The 12,186-nt window shown below is 37.1% G+C and overlaps 1 protein-coding gene across 2 annotated transcripts in view; it reads left to right on the top strand.

Annotated features, from left to right (window-relative positions):
- The window catches only part of LOC126183865 (legumain-like), a 159,618-nt gene that overhangs the window by 98,725 nt on the left and 48,707 nt on the right, over positions 1 to 12,186 (top strand). For both annotated transcript variants that reach the window (XM_049926168.1, XM_049926160.1), the window contains exons 6-7: positions 3,921 to 4,059; positions 5,236 to 5,305. In XM_049926168.1, coding sequence (XP_049782125.1) covers positions 3,921 to 4,059; positions 5,236 to 5,305 — 209 coding nt within the window. The remainder of the gene's footprint in view (positions 1 to 3,920; positions 4,060 to 5,235; positions 5,306 to 12,186) is intronic.

The raw sequence follows: 12,186 nt of genomic DNA, 5'->3' as shown, positions 1-12,186 counted from the left end.
CCTGAAGAAGGAGCCACTGTCTCCGAAAGCTTGCCAATCACAACAGCCTTTTATGTGTTCTGCTGCCACATGGTGAGTAGATTTTTTTATCTGTCCAATTAAATAATTTTATCAATTATTGATTGTTTTCATTGTTATAGTATTATACTCTGGGATCTCAGTTTATATGCCAGAGAAAAATCTGCACAGCAGATTATCTCCGCCCTGCCCCTGCCCCCTACCTCCCCTACTACAGTTGTTGCACATTTTCTCAGTTTGTTGACAATTTCAAAGCTGCACATTGAAAATTGTCTCGAGTCAGTTCTGTTCAAACAGTAACATCAGAGTTCATATTGACATTACATATTTTTGGTTATGTATATCACTAACCATTGGTTTAAAAACTTTGTTTTCATGAACAGACTCATTTCCATGAACTTTTTAACCATTAAGTGTATGTGGTTACATGTTTCTCTCTGTATAAGTAACTCTTTGAAGACACTGATGGTTCACAAGTATTAATAGGACATATGCATGTACAGTAAACTGATGTACAGAACACTACTGTTTTACTTAAAGATTCCTTTGCTTAATAAATTCTTGGGACACACAAATCGGTTGGCCAGTAGCCATTAGTTCCCTCCAGGATGCACAACTCCTAGCACATCTCACACACACACACACACACACACACACACACTTGAAGACATTACTACTAACTTTTGGAATAGAAGGTTCCTTTTTCATGCTAGAAAAAGGACAATAGTTGGGATTGTAGGAAGACACTGCAGGGTATTGGCAGGCAGATCATTCAGAGTCCAGCCTAAGAGGAACTCAGCTTATTCAATGAGGGAGGGAGGCAGTCAAAGATGTAAGAAAAGATATCAAAAAGAGTAGACAGTACATCAGGAAGCACAGTATCAGTTTCGTTTCAAAGATGGTAGGAGAGAGTCAGAAGTAAAGAAGGATCTAGAAGAAAATTAAAACAATAAATGTGGAGAATAAAACCTAATAAATGAATAAAAAGTAGGAACCTGAAGGGAATAAAAAATTATTTATTAAGTAATGTATGTATTTTAAACACAAAAAGTTCTGCCAGACATATACGGAGGATAATAGAGTACAGGATAGACCAAATTTTGAGTTCAGGCAGGTAGTGTGAATGAGAGGATGTGCTGGAGAGCAAGCACAGGATGTCCCAAATTCAGACATTTCCATGTCTGTTGTCTTTAATGTTATATGTTTAAAAAAATGACGGGGTTGAAATGCACACATGATAGTGGTGGAGGAATAGGGCAAGTTTTATAGTGTATCAGATGCAGGACAGCTATCTTGGTATAGGGATGGTAATCTGTTAGTGTCGTCTGGTATGCTAAGGATGTTGCAAAGGAATCAGTAAGGCTTGGTGCTGGATTACAAGGGGATACTTCTGTTTTTTGTGTGTGTGGGAACTTTGCTGTGTGGTGGAGTAGGGGGGGAAAGGAGAGGGAGGTGAGTAGACGGCCTGGATGATTCCCCCCCCCCCCCCCCCCCCCCCCCCCCCCCCCCCCCCGCATCTCAGTAAGGTGGTTGGAGTGGCTGTGACAGAGTAGAGCTTAAGAGAGAGAGGTTATAAATAAAAGTGTAGACGCGCTTGTTGCTTTAACAGATATGTTTTCCACATATACTTAACCTGTGCATAAAGTAGAGTTCAATGTGAAAGGGATAGCAGGTGTCTACGCAGATACAGTATATTGTTACACGTTGTGTTTTTTAATGTGAGCTGCATGATAGCCTCAAGGTGACAGAGGTAAACATGCAGAAAGCTCTCTTGGGATTTGAAGGGGGATCAAATAATATTTAGAAAAAGGAGTTGAGCTGTTTGAAGTAGCAGAGTAGTTCTTTTTCACCATGGCTCCACACCACAAAGATGCCACCAGTGAAACTATATCTCTGAGTGAACAGGGAATACCAGTGTGTGTTGCACAATGCATTATCACTTCGATTTCACACTTCATTACCGAGAAAATGAGTAATGTTTTGAAGCTCCAAGCACAGTTTGGTGATGTTATTCTGTGTAAAACCCAGTTGGGCCCAGAAGTTTTGATATTGTTGTGATAAAGTGGAAAATCAAAGCCTTAAATGGCATTCCTGGACCAGCTTCAATGAAGGCAATTCCAAAGCCATGCGTGAGCTTGTGGAAGGCAATTGCTGCATTACTGGGATTGCATCACAGATGAGAATGTGTTGGAAGGTCCTTACCATTTTAACAGACACATTTGGATATTAAAAATTATTACAAGGTGGATTTCATGCCTTCTCATAGAGGCACATTGGGATCTGTGGAGAGACATTCAATGACTTCTGAATTGCTTTGAAGGAGGAGAGGCTTTTCTATACCGTATTGTGACCTGTAATGAAACTTGGGCCCATCACTATACTCCAGAGAGCAAGAGAATAATGAGTGGAGGAAAGTTGGCAAGGGGGGGGGGGGGGGAGACACCAATCGAGGCCATGTTTCAACTATTGGCAGGAAAAGTTTTGACAACTATATTTTGGGACTCACAAGGTGTATCATTAATTGACTACTTGCATGGATGAAGGACAAGGGACTGCAAGCTGCTGTACGATGCAGAGACTCCTTATCGCAGCAGATAATGTCATCAACCAATTTGTGGTGTCCTCCTCCTGATTAACAATGCTTGGCCGCATACAGTAGCTCTACCTCATGGAAAACTTGCTAAGCTAAACTGGAACCTTTTGGATTCCCACCTTACTTTCCAAGACATTTCCCCACTGAAGAACGCATTAGGGGCTAAGGTTTTGAAGATGACACTATGGCTGAATAGTACATGTGCACTTGATTAATGTGTCACCAAAATTTGCTCTTCCATAAGGGGTTCTGATTGCTGTCTGCGTGAGAAAATGCTTTTCTGTTAACAGGAACTATATAGAAAAATAAGGCATTCCATTTGTATTGGTAAGAATCATCAGTAAAAGCATATGGTTTATATTTGAATGCCCCTTGTTCATCTGTGATTGTTGTGATGTTTTGTTGATCTTCTTTCATGTTGGACTGAACTAATTTCCAAAAATTGTCGATGCTACAGCATTTATACCCTGTAATAATAGTCCCAAATATACAATGGTTAATGCTAATTTACATGGGACAAGTTGATATTAAAGGGGGCCTATTTTTGTGAGACAACTTCTCCCATACATATGATTGGTGACCTTAATACTCTTTTGCTGAGCAAAATGTTAACCAAAACAATGTGATTGGGAACGTGTGAAACGAAATGTTCATGGGAGGGTTCCTGTTGACAGTTCTCTTATACATGAAATGCGTACAAGGAAGACAATTGAGTCATGCTAGAAACACAGAACCTGTACTACAGATTGATGAAAATACACAATTAGATCAGGAAGTCTTCTGTGACAAATATTCATAACTGCAAGATGAGTTTACATGCAAATAAAGCTGTCCCCAGTGCAGATGTTGGTTTGAGCATTGCTGTGCTTTATTGTGTGTGGTACTATTGGAGGTAGCATATGTTCCTATGGCCTTCCAGCCAGTCATAGGGGGCCTATAGTTTAACATGGAATCTGAACCACAGTACAACTCACTATCTTTAGCAGTTAAAAACATTAACAGGTAAAATAGGGGATAAGTGAGTGATAAAAATCTTACGATTAGCCAGGGATAATATCCCAGACCATTTGATCCTTAATCTGGCAGTTAACCACTGAGACTGTTTTATTGGAAATAATAGATTTTTTTTAATCCAAGGAACATAAGTCTTTTCGGTGAAAGTTTTTATTTTGTAACTCATACTTTTTTATCAAGTTTGGATTTTCTGTTCTTTTGAGATTCATTCATGTATATCTTTGATTTTGGTTGAAGTAAGTTTGTTCAACAGATACGTCATGCAGCAGCACTAAAGTATTTGTTTTTATTTCAGTGGCCCAAATGACCACATTTTTGTTAATTTTGCAGACCATGGTTCTGTAGGATTCCTTGTTTTTCCTAATGGGGAGCTGTATGCTCAAGATCTTGAGAAAGCATTTTTGGAGTTGGTGGACAATAAAAAATTTTCAAAGGTTTGTGGTATATTTATTAGCATAACTTCTATTAGTTACTAAGCACAAATATTCAAATGGTAATGGAACAGTGCCTCTCATGGTGCTTTTTAACACTTAGTGTTAAGCATCGGAAATAAAAGGATATTCCATTTTTAAAATGTTTGTTTATTGACCTATGTAATGTTTCTGGGTTAAAAAAGGCGTTGTAAATTTTTCAGAAGCTTTTGTTTTGGTATTGCATTCTTATGTTCTGTTTTAACTGTGTAGAACAGATTGTTAACATTTTCCCCTCATCATTTTTTAAGTGGCTCTTTATATGTATCTTATATTCTCTGATAGTTTTCTTTTCTTTTTTGTGTTTGAATTTATTTATTTTCTGTTTTGCTCACTGCTCTGTTGTTGATTTGTCTTCTGACTGTTTGGCCACAGTTGAAGAAACTTTTCGGTACCGTACCTGACATTTTGTCCAGAGCTGTGATGGATGAAACATCAGGAACTGAAAAGTTTCTTCAACCACAGCCATACAGCCCAGAAGACCCATCAGCAACTATGGTATCTGGTTATGAAAGCCTTTATTCTACAATTACTGCTCTGTGCCTGTAAGCATTTTGTTTGCCCTTGTCTTGAGTGTTGAGTCTTCAAGATTAATGTTAGGCATACATTTGGATTTTATTTTTTTCCTTGACAATGACATTGCTTGGAATGCATTTCTCCAATTTATCTTACTGATCAAGAAGATGGGCTTATATAAGTTGCTGCAGATTATCGACATTTATATACTGCAATTCAGTTTGTTAATTATAGCTTGTACTTAGACCTCAAATGTCTGTATAGTTCAATGAACATTTGAAGTGCTCTCTCACACAGGAAGCAGAAGATGATTGAAATTACTCCTGGTGTGAAACTGTATTATATAAAAAGCAGCAATTGACCTAATCAACCTTAGCAAATACAAGTTGACAAAGGCTCATGGACTATTTTCTGTGTTAATAAATCATCTTGAATAATGCTCCTATAGGACTATGGAGGTACCATAAATCTAAAACTTACCTGTATTTGAACGTCTTGTATTTTCAAAATAAGCAGATCTTTGTAAAACCATTTGAGTTTTTAATCTTACATGCTTTAGTCTCCAAGCTTTGTGTACAATAATAATGTAATTGGGTATTAATAAAATTTTAATATCTTTCACAGATGGTGGTGTATATAGAGGCTTGTGAATCTGGATCAATGTTTGAACACTTGTTGCCTGACAACGAGAACAGTATGTATTTAAATTGGTCTGTTCATGACTGTGAAACTCATTTTTGCTTTTAAATTTGTGGTTTTAAAAATAGATATAAGTACGCTTCATGCTGTGAGATAACTACTGCTAGAAGAGATTTTATTGACATTTTGAAACAGTTCTATTTGGCTAATTGAGTGGTAGCTTGTAGAATCTTTCCACAAGTTTAGATGGAAGAAGGATAATTAGTAAGCCTAATCTTTTCAATGACACTGAATTGTTAGAAGCAGAGGATGTATCCTGTTTGTTCTTAATTACCTTTAGTTACGTTGCATTGAAAGACATAGCCAGACTGAAATTTGCATATGCATTTTTCATTATTTGTGCATCATTATGAAGATGTAAATTGCAGTTAATGCTAATGTTTTTATTAAATAGATTTTACTTTTTCAGTACATAGATAGCTGATAGCATGCTCTAAAACCAGTTAGCTATCAATGTCAATAGATTAGCATTAGTCACAGTATATTCTTAGTATACTTTACAGAATCAGCCTACAGAAAGTTATACATAGCTGTATTACATATCTCTTTTATAATGAAAAGCAAAATTGAAGTTGCGAATTAGAGTACCTGCAGAATACTTGTGTGTTCAGTGCCTTCAAAGTAGGACCCACTAATGTTCACCCATGTCTGCAACTGTTTCTTTCTTGCTCAGAATATTTGTACACATTGTTTACTGGGAGACTGCATGAGGGCTGCTCATTTTCGTAGCCTCTGGCTGAGCAAAAATAGTGAGTTAATTAATTTTATGGAACTTGTCATAGAATAAGGCTGCAGTTAAAGATGAAAAACATTCACACAGTAATATGCTGTGACAAAGGAAATGGTCAAAAAAATTTTAGCTTCACTCTCATGCCTTGGTTGGTTTTGTTTCTTTGATTGTAAACATTTTCCTGAATACTCGTTTTGACCACAGGAAGTCATTCTGTTCAGCTATCTCATAAAGGAAGCCTGCATTTTCAGAGCCATTTGGTAGAGCAAGCTCTGTTTCTAATTGTGAATGTGGCACATGTACATTGTTCACTCTGGCGACATGCTTTAAATGGACATTTCAAGCGTAGGATATGCCTTGTCATTTTACAGTGAAAAGGTTTTTCAGCAAGGGAAGTACTGTACTTACCTGAATATAAGACTACTCTAATTTAAGACCACCCCCTTTTTTCTTCAAGAGGCACCCTGAGAAAAAATTATTTTTACATATTTTGACTAATCAAAATTACAAACTGTTTTACTACGTAAAAAGTTAATGTTATACCTGTTCTAAATTTATGCCATTTATTGATTGTCTACATTTTGATAACACAATGAGAAATAAAAATAAACAAAAATAAATTATTTACATTAATTTGCAGACTGCTTTCTTTTCACATTTTTCATTTACTAATCCTGTGGTCTGTGGTATCACTATTTTTAATTATCATCCTAATAGCACAACTGTCAAATTTATTGTCACAGCTTTTCCTTCAGAGTATGTTAAATTTCTGGGTTTCTGGTTACTGTGAGACCTGAGAACACAGCTGCGTTTATTCGAATACATATCAGATTTCGCTACTAGACTGACATCAGAATGTTGCAATGTCTCTTGCTTCCTTACATATTATCTGCCCACTGCTCTTTCATTGGCTGTGTGGAACCAGCAGCTGACTCACTCCCATATGTTCCTGTCAACACCATTGCAGCACACAACACATAAGTATGCCACTGGCAACTATCTAGACTTTTTCTGCCTCAACAGAAATGAATACCTTGTTGGATATTTGTCCAGTTTTAAAATCAGTTCAATGCTGAATGAAAATAGATTCGGGCAAACTCCAATTTAAACACTGTAGATCTTATATAATTTCTTATACTTTCCCAGCAATTCATTTTCATTTTGCAGAATTGTGTGTATTGTTGGTGTTCCACTCCTTTCCTTAAACCTCTCCAGTCCTTTCCTTTCACCACTCTTCCTTCCCCTTCAGCTTGTCTGCCAGGAGGAGAAGCCACTGGCTCCGAAAGCTCACACAAGTTAAACCCTTTTGCATGTGTGTGTTCCCCAGATGCCTCTTGGTTAGTAGATTTTTTTTTAATCCATCCATTTAAATTATATTAAAAAATGATATTTTGACGTCCAAACTGGTATCACTGTTATCCTTGCAAACATTCCGTAGTGCTGTGCTTGAGCAACTGTGAAGGACAGACTGCAGTATCTTCACCAGTGCAAGTCATATTTAAAACAGTAACTAATAAGGGTGCAATCACGGTTCAGTCCAATTTTCGAATTTTTGTTCATCCCATGACCTACTGATGTCTGTTCGTACTATCTCCATGAACGGACTTGCTGGCTGTAATTTATTTTGTGACCACAATTAGTGCAAAATGATTCATTTCATTTGTTAGACATTTCTTTCTGGATTAATTTTTCTTCTTGTTTCATCTGAATTCATCATCATATTCCAAAGCTGATTAAAAGCTGGTTATGTTTTTACACGGCATTCTAATATGTGAACAGCGGGTGAATTTCTCATTTATAACCCACTTAGTAAAGCATTACTGTCTCTCACAGTAAAATAAAATATTTATTGGGTGCTGAACAAGTAATGTTTAATGAAGGACTATATTTGTGCTTTTGAGTGTTACCTGTCTTAAAAAGCAGCAATAAGTTTGTATGTGATACCCATACATGTACGAGAATTCTTATTACAGACCTATTCAAATACAATAAGAGTTTGTACTATAAGATGATAGAATGTAGTACTGTTTCCTTCCCTGTTCACAAAATTGCCACATTTTAAACAGAGAAATAGATTGTTGTAGTGGCTAGTTCATGGCCTCCCGCATATCCTTTTCATTAGTGCAGGGTGTATACAGCCTGGGAGATCCGGGAAAAATCCAGGAATTTTTCATTGTTTTTGTTTTCAGTTAAATGTCCCTTTTTTTTTTTACTGGTAAGAACCGATACTCTAACAAAGGATATTACTGTATCCTGCTACTGCAGAATAATAATGCAGCAATAAAACATGAACGAGAGGAAAAATGAAAATAAAACTTAAATTGCAAAGGAAATGCGCCATCTATAACAAAAAACAGTGCTCATACAAGTGTCTGCCAACAGCAAAATGTGTCAAGGCTTTAGGAAGACTATGCAATGCTTCGTAACAACAGATAGCCTCCGATGTGTGTGACGTCACAACTGTTTACATTAGATTCGTTTCAACACTTACGAGCGGGATCATACGCATGCGCAGTTGAGTAGTACCTTCTACCGCTTCTGGCTTCAGAATTGTGGCTGTTGGCTGTGAAAGCAGTCGCAGCAAGCAGCTAGATGCTACCGGGAAAAATGTTTTGCAAAGCGCCTACCATCCACCGCACGTTGGTCTATCGGTTATTCATATGACTTAGAAACACATCCCTATCGATTTTTGAACACATTCCAAGTTGATTTCTTAATGAATCATAAGTTGATTTGTGAATGCTTTCATAGAGTACGTGCTGTCTCTGTCAAGGGAATCTAGAAACAAACTTTCCTGCAGACAAAAGGGGCTGTATGAGCTGAGCGGAATAAAGCCAAACAGATGAATGCCAAGCGCTGTCTCATTATGTGGTTGATTGGGTTTGCGAATGATCAGCATTTTTGTAATTACTAGCGAAATCCATAGATTCAGACTGCCAGAGTGTAAATAAATGACTAACAGGAATAAGAAATAAGAAAGATTACGTATTATCTTCTCAGGGTATCCAAGAAAATGAAATTTTGACAAAAAATTTTTGACTAGGTCGCTGACTAATAAGGGCCAGTTGTGCAGTCCCCAACTAGCAGCCACTTTAAGTTCTATTCTGGAGTAGTGCGGAAAACGCGTTGAACGAATATGTAACAACGCCTAACCGGGGAATAATCGCGGGATAACTAAACCAAGGATTCTGGCAGTTAGTGAAGTTAACCGGTGAGTAAGCTTTGACATTGACAGGAATAGTTACAGAATTAGTGATGACAAGACTGTTTGTTAGAACGAGGAAGGAGAAGAAACGGGAACATCACACAAATTATGGAAGAATATGATGATTCCAAATTTGTATAATAATTTCGTACTACTACTTTTCGATCTCATGCTTGAGAAACTGGAGCGTATGAATGAATTGTGAAACTATTTCCTAACGTCACGCTTTTTGCTTGCAGTAGGCCTAATAGGCATTTGATATTGGTACTTTGTGAATTATATTCTGCCGTGTTACAAAAATGATCATTTGTACCTAAACAGTCTCGTTTATTTGGTGTTTGTTAGAGTAGATGCAGTATTAGAAAGGCCTGTTTTGTTTTATACATCAGACAGTGACAAAAAGACGTAATCAGATTGAGAAACCACACCAATCTTGGGTCCTATTTGTATTAACAGCTTTTACAGTATTAGACAATGACATTTTGAGTTTTCATGTAGCAAAATGTTTAACGAACTTTGATGAGGTAATAGATTCTTTCGCAGAAATGAAAGCACCTTATGTAAAGCTGTAGCAAGAATCAAGAAAAAAGAATTCTGGGAGCTAAGGATTGAAGAAATTTGTGCTGTCTTGCTTGTCTTTACTGGTTTTATGTATCCTATATTTAATTTTGTCACACAAAGCAGCAAGTTGTTAGCTAATAGGGAATAAAGAGTGCAACTTTTCTAAATAGTTCTTTTTTTAAAAGAAAGAGGGGCAGGGTGTCAAACCGGCCGACTGGGAGCAGGAGAGGCACCACAGGACATTTTAATTTCCTCTGTCCTGAATATAGTTTGATGGCATCCATTACAAAATATACACGTTTCAGTTCCACAAAGCGAAATACAGTGATGTGTGATAGAAGAATGCTGAGTGAAGAGGCGTGGCACTGCACTTTGTCACACTTAAGACCTGCACTTTGTCACACTTAAGACCAAATAACCTCTTACATTTCCTCGACCACATATGTTTTATACATCAGACTTTTCAGAAAGATGTGCGCTACATAATGAACGTATTTTTGAAAATTCGATTTTTTTAAAATTTTGTCGTCCTATCCCAAATGCTCGAGAAATGGGGTGGGGGAGAGGGGGTGGGCCGCCACTATCCAGTCTTGCTCCGGTTCGGAAATATCATAGATCTGGGGCTGACGCGCAGAGCAGTCTGACTTAAAGTGGGAAAGTGGGTAGTCTCCACGTGACCCGTTTTTACATTTAGTGGTTTCTCTGTTTCCTCTTCATTTACGGCTCTCACGTCAAATGAAAACAAAATGGTTTTCTGTGGCCGAGAGCTATCAAGTGAATTAAAATACATTCATATAATTATGGAAGGCTAAAATATGTTATTAGTTTCAGATTTTATTTTATTTCCATCTTTCTGACAGTCAAGTATTAATTCCTTTGCAGAACAGTAAAGTTATTTTTGTCGATTTGAAAGAAATTTTCTTTTATTAATATTCTCTGCTGAGGCAGTCAATATATTTGAAATGAAGTGTTTAATTCTACACCATTTGCTAGTTTCAACTGTTCACTGCATTTCAAGTGCATGTTTTCATAAATGCCATAATAAAGAACCAAACATAATACAATACTGGCACTCTAAGAAACTTTTACATCCCGAAAACCTCAATGAAAAGCTTAATATCAGTTTGAGGCCTACTGCACTTGGAATCTTGACATAGAAATGTGCACTTTAAATGTGCATATTTCAGTATGGGTCACGAAATTCCGATGCTCTTGGAGTACCCTCTGATGTCTTGTTTCTTTTATGATATATTGTAAGATCTTTTACATATTAACACGTATGAACATATGGGCCTACTACGTCGTCGTAGCTGGGCAAGCATGGTGGCACCTTTTACCTGGCGCTCTCTGGCAACTGCTGAAACAAACCTATTTCTAACAGGTTGCGGGGAAATATTGCAGATGATGGTTTGAAAAGTGATACTTTCAAAGTAAATTTCCTTTTACGCAAGTTGAACTATGAGCGAGAATGTTCGATGAATTTCGTAAATCAAAGCGCGTTTGATTCTGATTTAAAAATCAACTCTTTGATGACTAGCCATTTACATGAATTTCGAGCCCAGAAGATCAGACATTTATGTCATTATTGAAATTTTACTGGCACATTTGTGTGATGTATCTTAAAGTGTAATACACGCATAAAAGACCAACATTATATGTGAAAGCTTAGCTTTTCTTGCAATGTATTAACCTTAGAAACCAATATTATATGTGAAAGCTTTGCTTTTCTTGTAGCAACTCTGTGTATATTAATTTAAACCATTAACACTTCCTGTTTGTGTGTTCACGCTATTTAACAGTGATGTTGCTATTGGCTGACTACATCACGTGTCCTAAGCTCAGAATATCCACTGTCATCGGCTGACGGGATCACATAGTGTGAGCTATGACTGCCTTACAAAAGCAGATCGCAATCTTGATTTCAATGCTTCATAAAGTAATATGCGGTGTTTGGTGGAATTCGAATTTATACTTTTGTAATAAGAAAATGTGCAGCGTAGACATTGCTGTACATCTAAGATATTTCCAAAACATGTCTTTTTTCCCCCTAAGTTTTGTTTTCTAAAGCGCCAGGAAATTCTACATCCATGTATAAAACCATAACCATTTAAAGGTATGATAAGTTATACAGTTCCGAGAGAAAGTGTAGTGTCAGTTAACAGGGAAAAAGTATGTTTTCACCTGGGAGAAAGTGTATTTTTAACCGGGAAATCTGGGAGAAATCTGGGAATTTTTTTTCCTTGCCCGCATATACACCCTGTAGTGCCATGCAAGTCAGATGTCACGTGATTTTTCGAGCAATGTGGCTACTGTATCAAGTGCTTTCGTATATTGGTAAATTGAGAATGTGTTCAAACACAAGTATCGTTTGCCCATTCCT

Source organism: Schistocerca cancellata, chromosome 1, assembly GCF_023864275.1.
Source record: "Schistocerca cancellata isolate TAMUIC-IGC-003103 chromosome 1, iqSchCanc2.1, whole genome shotgun sequence".
In the NCBI taxonomy this organism is placed as follows: Eukaryota; Metazoa; Arthropoda; class Insecta; order Orthoptera; family Acrididae; genus Schistocerca; species Schistocerca cancellata.
This window is presented reverse-complemented; position numbering and strand designations above follow the sequence as displayed.